Source organism: Saccostrea echinata, unplaced genomic scaffold, assembly GCF_033153115.1.
Source record: "Saccostrea echinata isolate AGI-Se365-2 ecotype Australia unplaced genomic scaffold, CSIRO_AGI_Sech_v1 ptg000002l, whole genome shotgun sequence".
Classification (NCBI taxonomy): Eukaryota; Metazoa; Mollusca; class Bivalvia; order Ostreida; family Ostreidae; genus Saccostrea; species Saccostrea echinata.
In genome coordinates this window covers 14,308,282-14,329,422 of record NW_026889751.1, presented here as the reverse complement: position 1 = coordinate 14,329,422, position 21,141 = coordinate 14,308,282, and the positions used below count along the sequence as shown (strand labels likewise).

The 21,141-nt window shown below is 33.5% G+C and overlaps 1 protein-coding gene across 2 annotated transcripts in view; it reads left to right on the top strand.

Moving 5' to 3' along the window:
- The window catches only part of LOC133173331 (mitochondrial genome maintenance exonuclease 1-like), a 210,552-nt gene that overhangs the window by 36,661 nt on the left and 152,750 nt on the right, over nucleotides 1-21,141 (top strand). For both annotated transcript variants that reach the window (XM_061308324.1, XM_061308331.1), the window contains exon 2: nucleotides 2,258-2,903. In XM_061308324.1, the coding sequence (XP_061164308.1) occupies nucleotides 2,291-2,903 (613 nt within the window). In that variant the 5' untranslated portion in view covers nucleotides 2,258-2,290. The remainder of the gene's footprint in view (nucleotides 1-2,257; nucleotides 2,904-21,141) is intronic.

Below are 21,141 nucleotides of genomic sequence, written 5' to 3'. Positions count from 1 at the left end.
ATTCAACTTTTTACATGTAATCACACGATTTTTATTGCTGTAAAAGATTTTACATGTAATTGTTACCGAACGCTGTAATATAAAAGATATAATTATTTTAGTTGGAAAATAAATATGTCCATTCTTATTCGATATAAATAACCATTACATATAAGAGAAAACTTCTGAATTATAGAATGAATTACAACAGTTGTAACATCCATTCTTATATTTCCATGCCAAGGTGATTCCTGTAAAATAATGAAAAAAAATTAACAAAGGTCCGTGGACGTATTTGCATTAATACACTCGTATTTTAAATTCTTAATGCAATAATAAATTTATGTGTCAATTCTATTTTTTTATGATGATTTATTGAGCAGACTTCTACATCTACCTGTAGACATTTCCCCGTGATTTTACTCAGACAAGATAATACAAAGAGGCATATTCATATTATTTGTTTTAGATTAAAATTTCAGAACTAAATACTGTAAACCAACTTTTATTCGCGACGACTTATTTCGTGATTTACCAGGGATAAACTAGTTCGGGGCGATTAATTTTCGCGATCAAGCCTTTTTTTTATCTGTTGTTAACAGAAAGAGAGACTTTAAGGACTGGTTCTTGGCGAGAAATATTCACGATGACGAGGCTCTCGCAAACCTCACGAAAATTTCTCGCACGCGAATAAAAGTTGGTTTACAGTATATGCTGTCATAGTTTTTATTAAACAGACAAATGAGAGAGAGAGAAAGAGAGAGAGAGATTCAGTCCGCCCCCCCTTTTCAGGCTTCACAAAATGTTTGTACCTATATCAAACAAAAAAACTTGTTTTTTTTTTCTAATTTTATATCAGGCAATGAAAGTAACTTTTTTTATTCAACAAATCCATTTTTTTGACAGTCATACTCATTTTTTTTCTTGTAATTTTCCTGTTTCAAGATCACACGAAGTCCACGTGAGTGTCCTGTCAATCAAAATCATTCGACACTGTGCAGGTGTGAAATTCTCGTCACACCGAAGATGAAGCACTAATATTTCAAACAAGTTTTAACATTTTTTTTATCATTCCTAGATTTGATTCCAACATTTCTAAAAAAAAAAATGATAATAAATAAAATACATTGGGCATTAACACTTGAAATTGAAACATACTCTCTGCCAATTTAAAATACCACTGCAGACACGTGTATATTTTGAACTGCTATTGTTTAATGATTTTTATAGATGCATGTTGTTTTGAGACTGCAATTTTTGTGCTACAAAACACATTAACTTCTTTTTAAATGATAATTAAAACATACTGGAAATACTGACTTAGTAACCGATTTGGGGGGGGGGGGGGGGGGGGGTAGGCTCTTAATCATATCGAATGTCAAACATATAAAGTTACAGTGAAGAAAGATTTTTCTCTCTAACTATAGACTTTATATATTATAGTAGAGTCAGTTCAATTGGCTCCAAAGATATTTAATTAACAGGATACCTGCAGTACTATGTATAATTCTTTGTTGTTGCAGTGCTTGAAGTATCTTAATATTGTCCGTATTTAAATTTTATTTTTCAGCATCATTCTACAAAGGTACATACTTATAACAACATTTATTTTCCAGAGTAAATTACCTTATAGCTAAGTTAGATAATAATAATAAGTTGGAATATTGTGAATAAATTTTTTCCCTTGAGATAATGATTCTTTAAACATGATATGTTAATTATTAAATCAAAAAATTTGTAAATCCTTACTAACAAAAAGATAATATAAGTCCTTTCACTTTGGAGTTCCGAATGACACTAAAGACTGAACGAAAAGTGAGCGCTGAACGCAAGGTGAAAGCAAAGTGAAGGAACAGAGAGCGAACATTGAACACTTTGTGCAGAAATAGAGGAACCTCCTCTGATAATGTAAAAAGATTAATCAGTTCGTATAAAAATAATGTTTTGAAAAAAATAGCAACTATCGATTTTAAAGTTTTCTATCGATTGTCGCTGATGTGCTGCCTTTAGCGAAGATTTTTTTTATAGTCGGGGACAATCGTAACAACACTATAAGGATGCCTAATGGCAAATTTACATTCTTCCCTCTACCCTCACTGTATATCTCAACTCGATATCTTTTATCATTTGGGACAAGCCTACCCTCTGAAAATCATACCATTTTTGATAAGAGTACTAATATTAAGGTGATGTTAGTAAATGTGTACATAGACCTTCGAAGATTCTTTTGAAAACTGAATGATTTTAATATTTAGCTTGTTGTATTCTTGTATTTCAGGTTCTGAAAATGTGTGGCTTTGGGGAATGAATAATGTTGAGTCTGTGTTCCGCATTATGTAGACACTTTGAAAGGAGAAGTTTTCATCCTAAATGCAGTTCAAACGGCTGTTTTTATATACAACACTTCAAATACAGTAATGGACAAAATAGTGTACAAGATGTTATAGCCTCAATCATCCAAGGTGCCAAATCTAATGATGTGAAAAACAAAAATGAGACTAGTAGAGTTCAGAAACTTGTAGCTATTAAGTCCAGTGGTGGAGGGGATCCACCATCTACAGATACTGCCAGTGATCTAGAAATAGAAAGTGCTGAACGAGTAGAGCATAAAAGTAGGAAGTCAACAAAAGCCATTCAGGGATCTTCAACTAAAAAAATCTTAAAAGCACTGAACAATTTGACAGATGAAGAGGCAGAAACTCTAGCTTTTATTAAAAGTGTTAAACTTTTCCAGCTTCTTGAACTTGAAGAAAAAAGTGAAAAGTTCAGAGCCTTTGTTGAGAGATTAAAACTGAGAAGCAATCCAGCTGTCACCAGGATTCTCAGTGCCACACAAACAGACTATCAGAAGTATGTACTGGAGCAGTGGAAACTGAGGATGATTGAAGAGCTGGGAGTTCAGGGCTTTGAGGAATACCAGAAAGGTTTGTTTAAGAAGGTTTTGTTGATAGAAAGGAATAAAGAATTAGGTGGAGGGTGGGTATTGGAATTTAATCTAAATTGGTATTAGGGTGGGTATTTTAAGGTAAATATTATGGGGATTTGATTTCACTTTAGCAAATTACTTCTTTTAACTAGGGATGTCAGTTTCACTTGGATAGTCTTTACAAATACATGTAATTGGGGGCTTTAGCCGAACAATAGCTAAGTAGTCTCATTAAAATCATTTTTCTCATGTCAATTTAACTATGTCAGTTAAAAACAGCTACCATAACATACAACATATTTATACTTAGTAGAAATGTTATGCTGTGGTCTTGTAGTAAAGATAAGTCAGGTGTAATAAGACTTCTGAGACTACATTAATAATGTGAACAGTAGGCAAAGTGGAGTTCAAAGGCGAAGTTGTAAGCATTAATAGAACATCAAACCCAATTAAAAATTTGACTAAACAATACATGTGATAAGTCAAAGACCACAAAACTGTACAGGAGCCATAAAAAAAAAACACTGGAATTTGGGTGAAAAAACTGTACACTGCCTATCAAAAAATGGTACAATAAATGGTATAAAATATGGATTAAGTTCTTCTATTGAGGCACCTTATTTCTAATCCAAAAATATATATTGTTGCAATTGTCTTATTTTAAAAGTTGTAATGGAGATTTGAATGCTTTAAAATTTCATATATTGTGTTTTATAATCACAATGTTCTTATGAATCCGCCATAAATTAAGCTAGTTTAGATGATACACTGTAGTTTGTTTGCCAGCTTTATATAGTATTAACCTGTTAACGTGAGAGTCAATGTCTCCAATTTACATCTTGTTCATATTACTGATATATACATCAGCAGTGCTAAATAACAGCAGCAAATACAATCATACATAAATTTCACCACATAAAAACTTAAAACTATATCCTTTATTTCAGCGTAATCATGGTAATAAACATTATATATTTTATACCTACGGAGATCTGGGTCATATTCATGTGTATTAAGTCATGTAGGCTATATCAACTTTAGAAGTTGGCTTTAATTTTTTTCAATCAAGTTACGAAACATTAACAGTTATAATTAAGTACCCCTTTAAAAATAAAGCTACCTAAAGGGGTATCTTGATATGGATTTATAGCAAGATAATTAGTTCACACCTTCACACTACACAATTATCAGAAGGTCAAGTGTCAAACACAGGTGACTTTTTCCAGTGTTTCGCGAGCGAGAATGAGAGGAAAATGGCAGCATTTAGCGAGAAATTCAAAATACTGTACAAATTTTCATATTCTGTGAATTTTGGTGTCCTGCTGGTACACGATGAATGGGCTTGAAAAAACGGTACATTTTGCCTACCGCCGGTACATATCACATGTACGCTAAACAATTTATCATATTGTTATATCCCCTTTTCTTTAGTTCTTTAACCCTAGTCCTGCCAGTGACTTAACTGATAAGCACTGCATGCAGTGCCTCGCTGTCTGTTATCAGCAGCTTCTCTCGCTGCCGCCATGTTTTGAGAAAAATGCCATAATGATGCTATCTTCCTTATCCTGCTGTTTTCAGCACTTTCTACTTATCTTACATAATAGAACCCTATATAATATTGATTCATTAATAATTGGAGAACCTGATTATCTAATTTAAAATAATAGAAAATAAAAAGACACAATGGTATCATCAAGGAAAAAAGAGTTTAATGAGATTTTTTTTCATTTTTTGAAATAAATTAATGATTTAATTATTTTTAAGCAAAAAAAAAATTTTTTTTTAAGCCCAACATAATATTATGATTATTTAAGCTGAAGATTAAATAATGTTTTGATAGATATAATGTACAAAAATTTACCATTTAACAAGAAAGAAAATGTCTATGTTATATTCCTTCCAATCAATTGAAAGCACTGATCCAGGAACAGAGCTAGCTAAGTTCCTCTACATCTCTGACACATGTATATATAATTCACTAAATTTGCTTCAAGTTCTTATATGAAACAGTAATTGTAAGATATTTAATCGCTTTCCTCATTTGCTCCCCTGTTTTGATCAGTCCAGCGTTGATACCCAAGCTTGAAGTCTTTGTTGGTGTGGTATATTTTGAAGCACGGATGAACACATAGTCCCACATCACAGTCCTTGCACTCGTACGATGATCGGATGGTTTTCCTTCCATCCCCCACTGTCTTCCGCTTTCCAGTAGTTGTGGAGCAAACAGGGCAGGTTCTTAGAGGTTTGCTTTTCTGTCCTTCTTTTGGTTCAATTTTGCTCAGGAAGTGGCGAGCTGTAAGCCTCTCCATATCCCTGGGATTTACTGCTCCCCGAACAACTGCTGCCTGAGGACTGGTTTCAGCTATCATCTGCTTTACAATTTCCCTTCTGAACACTCTTTGAAGGACAGGCTTTTTCTGATATTTCTTGCAGTGTTCCTTGTACAGGATGTATGCATTCAAAACTGACATCATCAGCAAGTGAAAGAACACTTTCTTCCACCATTTAACAGTTCTTCTTTTGAAGGCTGGATACACAATCATCTGATCGTATCTGTCAACAGCACCCATATGCTTGTTATAGTCCAGGACACACTGAGGTTTGCGAACTGGTTCACCTGTTGCTCGATCATTCATGCCTGGTACGACAACGAGGTCTGCATTGTGGATAGAGGAGCACATGAGAACATCCCTCTTGTCCTTCCACTTCAACACTTGTAATGTTCCATTTGTCATTCCAACTGACTCTCCTCTCTTTAATTTCACTTGTTTGATTTCATTTGGAACCCCTCTGCGATTTGATCTCAGAGTACCACAAGCTCCTGTCAAATGTTGTCTCAAGTCATGGAACAAGATGGGTGAGGTATAAAAATTGTCCACGTACAGTTTGTGTCCTTTGTTGAGGTACGGGTTCATAAGTCTCATGACCAGGTCGTAGATTTTTCCTTTAGGTGAGGCTTCATCTGAGGAACCAGTGTAAATTTCAATCTGTGAGCAGTAACCATTTGACGAGTCGCACAACATAAAGAATTTTATCCCGAATTTGTCAGGCTTGTCTGGCATATAGACTCTGAAGGAAAGGTTACCCCTCCATGCAACCATTCCTTCATTTATTGCTACATTTTCCCCTGGAGAGTATACATCAGCAAATTTCTGCTTCAGATGGTCAAATATTCTTCTTATTTTGAAGATAGGGTCATGTCCTTCCTGTCCTCGTGGAATGTTATTGTCATTGTTGCAAACGTGTAACAAAGACAACATCAGCAGGAATTTATTTTTTGGCATTATTTTCCTGAGGCCTGGGGTTTCCAATAATTCATCTTTTGACCAATAATCATGAATATCTTGGAGCTGGACAAGTCCCATACCGATTATTATGGCCAAAAATCTCAGCATATCATCCCGCGAAATGTCATTCCATTTTCTGAATCTTGACTGTCGTTTCAGATTTTGTCCTTGCGGAGACGCTAAGAAATCCGCAGCATATTTGTTGGTTTCTTGAACCATAATGTCAATGACATATGATCATCGATGAAAAGTTTCACAAAATCAATCATTTCTACGTTTTCTTCAAGATCCACATTAATTTTTTTCTCACCATCGAAATTGAAGTCACGAAAGTCTAAGTTTCCTTGCACCCAGTCATCACCCTGGAATTGTGCTAAGTTTTCTTCGTCAACTTCCAGATCATCCGCATCAAACCCAAGAAATTTTTCGTCGGAATCATTGTCAAGGAATATTTCATTCACTAAATCTCTCATCTCATCGTCAGCTTCTTCTAATTCAATGTTTCCTTCAGCTATATCATCAACATTCGCTTCCGCCGCCATTTTGAAACTCGTACTGAATGACAACGAATGACGCTAACTTATTTTAAATTTATTTTCAGAAAGAAACCTCCTAGTTAACCAATCAGAATTGAATATTTCAGGGAAAATATCCCTCATACGTCATACAACATCAGGCTGAATATTTTTCTATTTTCCTATTGGCTAAAAGTCATTTTGTAAACATGGTATTTAAAGCTACTACAGTGGAGGCTCATTTATCTGGACGCTTTGGTTCCCAGTCAATTTGTCCGGATATGTGAAGCGTCCAGATACCTGAATTGCGCTGATTTTAGTTATATGGCCTTTCATACCATTTTCAATAGTAAAGAATGTTGCTTTGTATCAATATGTTTTATTGATTAAATACTTTAATATAAGTTAGTACTACTCAATATTTGTTTAAATAAATAAAAAAGTACATGTGTCATTGGAAAAAAACGTGTTTATATGATCACATTAATTATTTCTACTTCCCAGTGTCTAATGAATCAACTTCTAATAGCCATGTTGGTACTGTCGGTAGAGTCTTATTTAATACGAACCTCCATCAGTGCTAAATGTGACATAATCTGCACATGTATACGAAAGCTAATCGTAATCATCCAAAGGGATTGTGTAATTTTGAAAGTGATTTTATAAATGTCATAAAATCATAGAATGCGTTTTGAGCACATAATACTGTGCATAAAAAAACTCCGATGTAATGTCTATAAATACATAAAACCATGTTACGACTATTCTAACAGTAAAAGAAATATATTTGCCGACTACGAAAAAATTATCCTAGACTTATAAAATTATTTCCCTTAATTAATACGTATCAAAACCATGTTAGAGAAGCAAGATTCTCGTGCGGACCTATCAACCTACAATTAACCTTGCCGCAAGCCATTGATAACAGGTCACAGGTGATCATCTTTTAAAACAAACAGGCAGACCAGTGTTTTTACAACAATTAACACCCAGATCAAAAAATTTGAGCAGACTTGACAGACCAGTTAAAAAATTATCGTCCGGATAAATGAACCAAAATATAACGTACAAAAATTCATTTTGTGGTGAAAAAAGACCGTCCGGATATGGAACGCGGAATTCCGGTTAAACGAGACAAAATAACGTTAAAAAATTTCGTTCCCATGAAAAATTGTCCAGAAACTGAAGCGTCCGGATATCTGAAGGTCCACTGTATATCGACGACCGGCACTGAATGTAAAGTGATGTGATACGCAATATATCAATGACCGGCAGTGAGTGTATGTATTTCGGGTCCGCGTTTTATCACAGACCTGCAGGACTAGGGTTAATAATTTGGACATTGAATAATTAGCTCACTTGAGCCCCACCCTACCCCTGGAGGTCATGATTTGAACAATTTAGAATCTACACTGCCCCAGGATGCTTCCATTTAAGTTTCAGCTTTTCTGGCCCAGTGGTTCTTGAGAAGAAGATTTTTAAAGATTTTTCCTATATATTTCAATGTAAAAAATTGATTCCCTATTGTGGCCCTACCCCCTGGGGTCATGATATGAACAATTTAGAATCTACACTACCCCAGGATGCTTCCATATAAGTTTCAGCTTTTCTGGCCTAGTTGTTCTTGAGAAGATTGTTAAAGGTTTTTCCTACGTATTTCAATGTAACATTTTGATTCCCCATTGTGGCCCCACCCTACCCCTGGGGGTCATGATTTGAACAATTTAGAATCTACACTACCTTTTCTGGCCCAGTGGTTCTTGAGAAGAAGATTTTGAAGGGACTTAAAACATGATTGTGACATAAACCTTTTGTTTGCGTTGCCCATTCTATAGCTTAATGTTCAGGTAACTCCTCAAACAATCCATTAAGTTACCTGTAAGTGTCCATTCTTCAAAAGGAATGGACAGTTAAAACAAACAGAATGGAGAGTGACAGGTAAACTTTGGAATGTGTTCAACAGGGAAACAAAAACAAATACATTGAGTACTTTTTAATTTACATGAAAATAACAAAAAGAATGTGGAGATCAAAGTTAATCCAGAACACAATGTCTGCATAGCATCCACTCGATTTTACTCTTTTAAATCCATGAATAATGCACATTATTTCAATACTCAAAACTTAATTTTCACAAAACTTGAATTCAAATAACACTATTTCACATTTGATTAAAATTTCGGAAAAATCATTTCCTTGAGAATTCATTTTCAGATAGAATGAAATATATGGATATAACGAACAGTATTCAAGCTCAAAAGTCCATTAATCAATACAAAATAGGAGCAGAGCAAACACGGACCTCCAAACATCAGAGGTGGGATCAGGTGCCATGGAGGAGTGAGCATCCCCTGCCGACCGGTCACACCCACCGTGTGCTCCTTGTCATGATCGGGAAATAACGGAAAAATCCGTCGACAATTCAGTGTGTAAATAATGGCCTTACAATTAGTGTGAAAAACGTCAGTCAGCATTTGACTCAATGATAAATTGTATTTGCTGACAAGGTCATTGTATCGACCATAGAACTTACGAAATGATGACTTTAAATGAGACAGCTGATATTCTTGTTTCATCAGTATGTCTAATATTAAATCCTCCACCCAGAAAACGGTTTGCACCATGAACACTACACTGCTGCAGTTAATATTTCGGTAGAAAATAAATAAAAATGAAACATTTCCAGATTTGATTTGAAAAACATTTTCAGGTCGAAGATTGGCTCATGGCTAATCCAACACTCAGAACACAATTTGCATCTCGCCATTACACTGCTGCAGTTGATATATCCTCAAAAACAGAATTCAAATAAAGCATTTTCAGGTTTGATTCAAATTTGATCATCTGTATCTGTTGTTGAAGTTCATTTTTTGGTCAAAATTTGGCTAATATTTCTTTTACTCTTACTTTTCTGTTTCCAGATCCAAATATCACTAATTTTGTGCATATTTTGGTTTATAATATAGTCTATAAATAGTCTCTATATAATCTATACAAATGCAAACAGTTCATAATACTACACATTCACTTGATTTGAAGCAGTATTCACCGGAGGGTCAGTGCACGTGCAGCAGCATTGTGACGTCACAATCAATACCTCAAATAACATCGAAAACAATCGTTGCAATGGCCGGAGCCAGCTGTATAATAATATGAGCAGGAAAATTGTTAGGCAAGTTTATCGCAGGATTATTTTCCGAACATTTCGATGTCTTACACACAGCAAAAGGGAAACACAGAAGTTATAAGTTGTAATCTGGACATTTTTTTTTAATTTTTCTATGACAGAAGTTACATGTAGTTAATGAACATGGAATCTTCATGCAGCCTTCAGTGTCTGATTTATTTAAATCCTGACTTCGCCTCGGTCAACATTGATATTTTTCTGATGAATAACAAACCATATTCATCACCGAAAGAGTCCATAACTGTATATTATTATACCCCCGCAAACGAAGTTTAGGGGGGGTATATTGGAATCAGCATGTCCGTCTGTCTGTAGACGAGATTTTGTCCAGACCATTTCTTGGAAACTGTTGCAAGGATTTGTATGAAAATTTGTACACTTATTATTTACCATATGAAGATGTGCACCTGGTATTTTCAACATTATTTGATAATTTCTCTGCATTTTACAGTTGTTTTTTTTTTCATTTTTATTGACTTAGTCATTTCGGGTTCATGTCTAAGGTTTGAGACATAGAATCTAGAACATCTGTACAAAAATGTGAACTACAGCTTAAAACAACTCATTAGAACTAAAAAAAGAAAATCACAAAGTATTAAAAACAGTTTTTACATCACACAGCAGATAGTGTAAATCCATTTGTCCCTTGGGAGTAATGAGTGGACATGCATCCAGTTAAAGATTAATTAACGAGTTCAGTGTGGGAAGCTGTTAGGGCATCTCTGATCAAGCAGGTCTTATATATGTCTCCTGGGAATTGGGCAGGAAGAAATAAAGATCTCTGTTGTCTAAGTCTCTTAATTGTAATTTATGTCTGTCAAAATACATAGTTACTGGAACCAGCCTTTTATTTTTAAAATGAGTTTGATATAAAGGTATTAAGATCAATTTGATTTTGTATAATTAATTATGATAAATTTTTTTTCAACAATTAATTTGCAGAGTGTCATGTCTCACAAAGATGACAGATAATTGCAAACTATTTTTTCAATGTAATAAAAAACACTGTAATTATTAGTATTGATGTTTTATTAGGCTGCACCTTAGTTTCATTCATTAAAAAAAATATAATGAGTAATTAAATTTTCACTCTAAATGTTTAAGCAAATTGTGAACACCTCTCACATCTAGAAAACATTAGTGATTTGGTACCTTCTCTGAAAAACCCAGCGGGGGGTATTTGTCCCTTTTGGACAGTTCTAGTTTGTATTTACCGTATAAGAGTCATGCATTAAGCTTTTACAAACAAAGGTGTGTAAAACACACACACACACACTATATGTACTACTTTGTACATATAACCCATAACAAATGCATGTACTGTACATCTGCTTAAGAAACATTATGCAATAAACTTATTGGGACTTCAGGCAAGAATTGGTAAAAATTGTATTTGAAATTTTGCACATATGTGTATGACAAATTATATCTGATTTATTTTGTGCATGTTTAAACTTAGTAAGTTTTAGATACTTGTAGAAAAGTAACCTAACCTACCCATTAATCAGATTTTTCTTTACTTAATACAAATATTTTTTGATATCATATCAAGCTAATATATATATATATATATATATATATATATATATATATATATATATATATATTAGGGATGTCAACGAATAGTCGACTATTCGACCATCAGTCAAATGGACCGACGATCGAATAACGAAACGACATTCGAATAAATAAATTCAATAAAAGAGTGATAAAGAGATGGAATTCTCATCCTAAAATTGAGAATCCGTCTTCCCTCAGACACAGTCGATAAGATAATTTTCCTCATTAAAAACTGCTGAGTTTACATGTAGAAAGTACAGTGATTAGAAATGCTTCACTTCCGCGAGAATTATTGTCAATTAATGTGTTGTTTTTATAGTAAAATTATCTCGCCATTCTGCGCTTTCTTTGTAAAACTATTAATTGGACTTGATCTCATAACATGTACTCATTATAGCCGTGACATGTTTGGACACGACAATAATTATTATAAAATTAATATTCTTTTACATATTTTAAAGACATTTTGATAATTGGTACAAAAAGTATATTCAAAAATTTAACATTATCAAGGGGATCGTATGTGCCCCCCCCCCCCCCTATCATTTTAATAAGCTTTAAAAATATATATATCACACCGTCATTTTTTATGCTTCCTAAAAAACTTACTTTACAGACCGATTTATGAACATGATTGATGGTGAAATCCTACATTTTGGAGAAATTAGCAGTCTGTATTAAGTAAATATAAACACGCTATCCACATTTTACGTCCATGTGCACATCTGTGTGTAACATTTGATGTAACTTTTTAATAAAATTAAAAAGGGGGGTTTGCGGTTAAATATGTGATGTACCAGTGAAGTTTGAAATAAAATTTTAGTTTCTGAAAAAGTTTCGAATATATTCAACTATCGTTTGAATAATGCAATCGAATATTCGACTAAAGAAAATAAATATATTGACATCCCTAATATATATATATATATATATATATACCTATTCTGCACTGTGCCATTCAGATCCAAAAAGCCAAATCATGTATTAGACCTCACCAGCATGCAAAATTCATATCAAACCATTTTTTTTCACATGATTAAATAGTCATTTCAAAACTTGTAAATTTTTGTCATGTGAAGTCTGAGTTCTTGTGCCAGATGTCATTAAAGTGGTCATATCTTGCAAACCTCATGGCACTCAGATGACTGTTAAGGCCCAGGGGCCTCTTGTTGATGCAATCGTTCAATAGGGTTTAGGAGGACAACATTATTGCATATTCATGAAGACGTGCACAAATAATCTGAATTGCAATCTACTTTATTTTTTATTCTAAATATTACTCCAAGTTAAAAAGTTAATGTACGGTACTTGATTTAATGATCATCACTGCAATGAGATATAATGATACCAAAAAAAAAATACTACAATATTTCTCCCTTTCTCTTTCATGAGAATGCATGTAGATATTTATTAACAAAGTATAACAGATTTTTTTATTTTCTCTGACAGGATTTAGTACATTGTATATGCTGGTAAACTTTTTCTGATAACAATGAGATTTGATGCTGATTAGGAAGCAAGAGAACATAATTTAACAAACGTAGCAAATGTTTCACATGAGAAATTATATTCTAAACATGCTAAGACTGTGTTTTTATTTCATTACAACCGAATAGGCAGTAAGACATATTTTGATGCTAAGTTTGGATATCTTTGTCATCCGGTTTGGAGCTGGGGTGGTGGAGTAGATTCCTTAACTTTATATAAGAGTGAATGGGCAAAGAGAGATAACTGCTGAAAATGTTCCTATTGTAAACTATGAAAGGCTGCAATGAGTCTCTTGGGATTAATTAACTTTTCTCTTGAAGAAAATCCAAAGCATTTATCTTTATTTGCCACATTGAGATTAATTAACACCTCTGTCTGCAAATGAAGTCTGCTTTGAAGTTAAGGTCAATTCTGAATGATGTTTACATTCTCTGAAATGTGGATTTAAATAATGTTCATACTTTATTTCGGTAAAATACACAATGAGTTATGATTTTATTGAATTCTAAAAACAAGATATAGATAAAGATATCTTTTTTATTATTGTTTTATTTTTTTCTTTTTTTTTCTTTTTTTCTGCCTTATGTAAATTCAAGAATACTATTTATTTTAACAGGTATTCAGATAATAACCTCATTCTATCATTGCTGAAAAAGTTCTTATTGTAAACTTAGAAGAAAAGGTTTAGAGAGCAGTATAATTAATCCAGTGGGTTTGATTATCTTGCTGGTTTGCAGAAAATTTTAGAGGGTTATCTTTCTGTCACTTAAGATTAATTAACACCTTTGTCTGCAACTGATATTTGTTTTGAAGTTAAGGTCAAGCCTGGGTGATATTTGCATTCACTGAAGGCTGGCATTTTAGAAAACACATGCTTCATTCTTCTTTAAATATTGAGTTAAAAATTGAGTTATTATAGATATGATGTTTTTTACTGCCTTATGTAAATACAAGGATGCTATTTACAGATTGTTGGATATTTAGCAGTTGCTGTTGCTTATTCTTTATATATTTTCAAATTTTTTGTAATCAAGTAAAATTCTCATCCCCTAATCTGCACCCTTATATTTCTACCCCTCGGCGGTGCCCTTGCCGACTGGTCAGATTTCTAGTTAGTGCAAAATTCAACTGCAAACTCTTTATGAAGGAGTAAAAAGACATACTGCTATTGTGAAGTCAGACACCATTGCTCTGACGTTGAACGACATACCCCCCCCCCCCCCCCCCTTAAAGATAAAATATTAAATTTGAGCCCAAACAACAGTGTGAAAAAATTCGGAAATTCTGAGGATTGAATCCGAGTCGCCCGCATGAAAATTCAACATGCTTACCATTGCACTGTCAAAGACCATCGCTTCAAAGTAGCAAGTAATAAATATCTAGAGTACGGGTTAATCAATTTTTAAACAAATTTCATATTTAGCATTCTGATAAGATTCTCTATTTAACTTATCAATATCATAAAAAAATATTGTAAAAACAAAAAAGTTAAAAAAATTTACCTTTTATAAATCACTTCCTGTGACGACCGGAAGTGGCCAAGACACACGAAATGTTTCTTTCACACATCTACAAATCACATTCTATCATACCTGAAAGTTTCAGGCTCCCTTTAACAGTTTCTGAGAACATTCACAGACTAGATTTTTAGTGGAAAAATTGAAAAATCGTAATAATTCCTGACCAGAAGTAAATTTTTCCCAACTTTTTCAATATTTCAAAATGGCATGAGATAACACATCATTCCTGAAAATTTGGCTGAAAATCATCGAGTAGTTTTTGAGATATCGTGATTTGAAAAGGTCAAAAAAATAAAAATGAAAAATAATAATAACTAGATGTGTTTCTTGTTGCTAGGGCAACAAGTGGTCTTCCAACCGAACTTTTCTCCAGATTGCTATGCTACCTCACTTCATTTATTACTTTATTGAAGGTAATTTTTGTTTGCGTTTATGTAACACAGTCTTTCAACATAGATTATGATTATTAAAGGATTTCTGTAGAATCTCCGTTAAAAAACCTTTAAAATATAAGCAAAAACTATCATACATGTCTTCACAGAAAAAATATCATTTACAACTGAAAAAAGAGAGAAACAATCTACAGCCCCAGCAGGATTCGAACCCGCAACAATACGAGAAAGTTTGGATCGGTCATATCTTTGCAATAAATGCATCAATCAAAATGATGAAAACATACTTAGAACTCTTAGAAGACTCTCTATTAACCCTGTAAATCCCAGAGAAAAATATTGAAAAACAAAAAAGTTGCAAATTTAACATTTTTGAATACACTTCCGTTTGTAACCATAAGTACGAACGACGAAAAATAATGGTCAATCACCATATCTACATTTGATGCTCTATCACCTCAGCAAGTTTCATATTGATATCTTATCATATATATCGGAAGACCTTAATAAGAACTAGTAAACTAATTGTTCAGGGAACAATTAGAGGCCTTTCCACCTTTTTAAGTGTTTTCATGTCATTTGGGCTGAAAAAAAAAGGAAAAATGCAAAAAAAAACAAAAACAAAAAACAAAAAAAAAACTACAAACCCTTGGTTTAAAAGGCAGGTGCGCTAACCACTTCGCTATACTTTGAGATAAAATTGGTAAGTTAATTGTTTCAAGACTATAGAATAAATACAAGTGTATTTTTAGAATCGGTAGGGGAAGAAAGAAGTTCCGTAAAAGGAAATAGTTCCTGAACTTGCAAGCAGTATAAAATAACAAGGGACGGGCTGCGTGAGAAAACGTTAACACTGTTCCCTAATGAAAATGTATTAATGGACTGTAGCCCGATTCATCGATATTGTGAGCATGCTGAATGTTTTGAAAAAAGCTTTGTTGCAAGCTTAAAAGATCGGGTTCGGATTTTAACATTCTGACTGAATATCCTGAAATAAATATGAAACATTTAAACAAGCATTTCTTTGGGTTAAATTAAATATGTGTAGCACAAATTAAACTCCCAACATGCATTTTTAGGAGGGAAACACGACAATGAAAGTGAGAATTGTTTTTAATATACCGAAAATCACTATTTCTGGAAACTGATTAATTCTAATTAAAAATCAAATAAATTCCAAATGTAAAAGAAAGAGAGAATGCTTGGTATTAAAATGTCGTATCATATCAGGAGAATCGAATGCTACTAACGACATCTGAAGAAATAGCCGATAAAAGGTTTAGATTATTTCATCGTTCACGTGCACTTTAATTTCAAACACAACAGAACTTGTAGTTTTTGCCGTGAAACTTCATGACTTGCATAAACTTATAAGACTCACCATAAAACTCTCCAGAAAGTTTCTCTGAGGTTTATAATACATTTGTACCAAATATGGTGTCGATCCGAGGTCTGGTTTGAATTTTACAGAAATATTCTACGTTGTTGTTGATGTGATTTCTTTTTTAAGAAGGGGGGGGGGGTGAATTATTTATTTTATGCCTCTTTTAAACTAAGACTTGTAACTACTTCCACATCCTTAAGCCTGATTGTGACCTTTGGGTCAAAGGTAAAGGTCAAAGGTCAAGGTCATTACAAAAAAAAACCCAAAACAAAACAGGAAATCTTTACTTTCTATGTTTTTACCTGATACTGGAGCTGGATGTCCTTACTTTTCATTTGACCCAAACTCAAGGTCAAAGTTCAAGGTCATTTGGTGAATTGCTATATTTTACACACATATAAGGAATTTCTTATGTTTTTAAATGACTTTGACCTTGACCTATATTTCAAGGTCAAAGTCAACTATGCCGATGCAGTTGGTCCCATGTCTCTAGGATACACCGTTTTAAAAAAAAAGTTCATTAAATGTAAGCAGCGTAAACTTTCAGGGGCAGTAACTCATACAAGGGACCAAAGAATGCTTGTGCAATGATAGAATGAAGAGAGTACTAAATGAGTCAAAGACACTGATGAAGGTTTGGAATCTCTACAGTTTATGGTTTCGGAGGAGTAGCGATATTAAGGTTTTATTGCGAAAGGGGTGACAACTTTTGAATGGGTCAAGCTTTGAGGACAAGAATGAAATCCTTAAAATAGTTTTAGAAGGACATATTATAGATGCAAAGATATTCAGTATATGTCGAAAGGTTTCCTACAGAATCTCTGACAAAAAAGCTTTTAAAAATCAGCAAAAACTAACATACATGTTTTCAAAGAGAGAGAAGTCATTAGCAACTGAAAAAAGAGAGAAACAAAGAAAAAAAAATTAACTGCCTCCAGCGGGATTCGAACCCCAGACAGTGGGACAAAGTTTGGATCGGTCATATCTTTGCAACAAATGCACGCATCAAGATGTAGAAAACATATTTAGAATTCTTGTAAGACACTCTATAAGCCCTGTAAATCCTAAAGAAAAATATTGAAAAACAAAAAAGTTGAAAAATTGGACTTTCCGTTTGCAACCAGAAGTGCCAACGACGAAAAATAAAGGTCGTTCATATATTGGAATTCGATGTTCTATCTCTTCAGTGAGTTTCAGTTTCATATCTTTAGCAGTTGTCGAGAAAAATTCTGGACAAAATGCCATTTAAAAAATACAAATTTCCCCAAAAATCGCAAACAGAAGTGAATTTTGAATAAATGAAAAACACATCTGGAGATATTTACATGACGCATCTTCCCTGAAAAAATCTCTGAAATCTGCCCACTCACAGCTGAGACATCGCCATAACTATGAAAAGAATAATTATAATAATAACTAGAAACTCATTACTAGTAATGAGAAGGTCTTCCGGTTTGCATACACGTCTTTTCTAACGTCGGTATTAGCCTAAAATTTATGTAGAAACAAAATAACTTAAAAAATACTTTTTTGCTTCGTTTCCTGTCACGACCGGAAGTAATGACGACACACGATTTTTACACGAAGCAAATGAACTGATGACTGACTATAACTCCTGAAAGTTTTAGACTTCAGTCTTTTACTGTTGCCGAACAATTGTGAGAACAAATTCTAATTTTGAGGACAGGAAAACAAACGACCGGAAGTGAACTGAATAAAAATCTCTGAATTTTCTCTTGACTTTTGCAGTATCTACAGCATATGTAAAAAAACATTTCAAATACTTATCTATAAGTGATATTTATGAGAAAGTTAAACCAAGAAATAAGGTAGTTTATCTCTTAAAACCGGAAGTTTAAAGTTTTTTTTTCCGGTGGAATCACATATTTCAAAACAGGGAAAGAGAAGCAATAAAGTGATGAAAGTTTTAATTTTAAAAAGAAAAGTTGAAATTTTCGATTTCTTCGATCACTTCCTGTGATGACCGGAAGTGACGGCTGATGCTTTTTACCCTATGTGTTTTGCCTTCTTGAGAAGTTTTATTACTCCTATAAGTTTGTTGTCTTACTTTCATGCCGTTTCCGAGATCTCGCTGAAATGACTTTTCATTTTGAGGACAAGAAAACACGCGACCGGAAGTGAATTTTACTAAGATATTTCACGTCACTCTAGACATCTGCAGTCTCAATAACATATATAAAAATAATTTAAAGAACTCTATCTATAAGCGATATGTTGCGGAAAATTCAAAACCCCTATTATGTAGTTTTTCTCTTATAACCGGAAGTTGTCGTTTTTTGTTTCCGGTGGGACCAACACATATCGTAACTGTGAAAAAGACACAATTATATGATGCAACTCTTATTCCAAAAGAGAAAAGTTGAAATTTTTGATTTCTTTCATCACTTCCTGTGACGACTGGAAGTGACGACTGACGCTCTTAAACCAGATGGTTTTGCCTACTCCTCAAGGTCTAATACTCCTATAAGTTTGGTGTCTAAATCTCTTACCGATTCTGGGATCTCACTCGGACAAGTTCTCATTTTGCGGACATTTAAACGCGCGACCGGAAGTGAATTTTACAAAGATATTTGACGTTACTCTAGACATTTGCGATCTTGATAACATATTCAGAAATCAGTTCAAATACCTTACCTATAAAAAATATCTGTGGGAAAGTAAAATACTCAAATTATGCAGTTTTTCGCTTATAGCCGGAAGTAAACGTTTTTGTTTCCGGTGGGACTAATATATTTCGAATCTACAAATAAGATGCAACAATGTGATGAAAGAAAAATATCAAAAAAGAAAAGCTGAAAATTTCGATTTCTTTGATCACTTCCTGTGACGACCGGAAGTGACGGCTGACGCTCTTAACTCAAATGGATTTGCCTACTCCTCAAGATCTATTACTCATATAAGTTTGGTGTCTTAATCTCTTACCGTTTCTGAGATATGACTCGGACAAAATATTTTTGAAAAAAACGGAAATCGGACATATCTGACGACCGGAAGTGAATTTTGAATAAAGTAAAATATGCATTTGTAGGTATTTTCATTCTCTATTATCCCTGAAAATTTCAAGAAAATCCGTCCAGCCATCTCTGAGAAATCATGAAAACAAGAAAGGGAAAAAAATAATAATAATAACTAGACCTTTTTTCGTTGTTCAACGAAAATTGAAGTGCTTTTCGACACTGCCCCCTAAGCCTTTTATTGTTTACCATTGATTTAATTAAAACCGGGAAAAAAAATTTAAAAAAAAAAAAAAAAAAAAAAACTTACTTTCATCCCTTTAATTCACAGGACCTTGACCTTTGACCTTTGACCTTTTAGACACAATAAGCCCTTTAGGAAGCGAACATTTCTGTTATGTATATTCGTTATATGTATCAGCATTCTTTACATCCCCCCCCCTTCCTTTCTTTTCTGCGCAATGGCGACGTAGATTTTGTCTCTAAACTCTAAACCAGACATCGTATTAACCTAAAATTTCAGAATACTTTACAAAACACCCCATAAAAACTTTCAAGAAAGTTTAAAGGTCATTGTCTCATTTACCTAGAAGATATAAACTTTATCGGCAAGAACAAGAAATTCAGAAGTGCCTAAAATTTCTTTTCTGGTGATCGCAGAAACAAGATATACATTTTATCTAGAATTTCTTCAAATATCTTTGATGTCATTTGTTTCCTCTGTTATGATTAGTCAATTTCCTTTCAGATATTTATCTTCTTTTTCAAACATCAAATTTATTTTAATTTTATTTAGAATTAATTCATCTTGTAAAATATGCTTTTTTGTGATCATGAAATGAGATTCATGTTTTTTTTTTTCTTTTTCTTTTTCCTGCACCTTCTAACTTTACATGATTAGACTTTAATCTATGAAAGTCCGTCTACCAAACACTTCAGGATCCACCCCCGTATTTTACTTCTACGCATTTCAGGTGGCAGCGAATTTAGTTTCGTACTAAAGTCCCAGTCAAATATCGTAAAACACTGAGATCTCTTATGTTTGATGTGATATTCGATGTAGCAAAATGAAAGGAACCATTATGGGATACATGGTCAGTCTAGCAGAGCGCTTGTTGAAAAAGTATAGCTACGCAGCTAACAGGACCAAACCTTACTTTCGCTTTCTACGCTCGCCAACCGTGCAAAGAACGATAACTCTAATTACGCGATGAAATCAAGAGAACTCTAAAAGTACTGTTTTTCAGGCCTCTGAAACTCCTATAAGGGGTCAAAAAGTGACCCCACGGACCATGATTTTTAAAATGTACTCTTCGTGCTTAACTCAAATCCGAAAACTGTTTACAGATTGGTTGCGAAATAAAAAAGTTACAGGGAAAAAACTGTTTTGTTGTACTGGCCCCTAAAAATCCCTTATTTGGTGGAATTTTGTTTTCATCACCTAATCACCTGAAGACAGTGTAAAAGTAAGTATTCCACTTAAATATGACAAGAATTGCTTGCTTCCTTTCTGAAATAATGGAACATGCATGATTTCAATTTACCATAGAAACTCTCATAGACAATTTTTGGTGACTCATAAAACCGAAAGTTCTGCTTGGATTGACTTGAAACTTATAGTACATGTTCTATTAATCACTCTTAACAATATGTTGTCTTCAAAATATTTTTCCTATATGGTTTTGAAATTTTAAAATTTCCATCCCCCCTTTTTCTAAACTTTGGAGTCTTACAACACGAAAATGTATCATAGGTACAACAACGCTGTCGCTAACTTTTTTGTAGGTTTTCCTTTGAAGAATCTATTCCTAAAATTTGAATGAATTTCCATATAAAATAAGAATTGTTTAAGCTCCTAAAGAAATCTGAGTTTTCTACTTGTAAATAACGGAAGTGAAGTTTCCGGAAGTACAAAACCTTACATACGG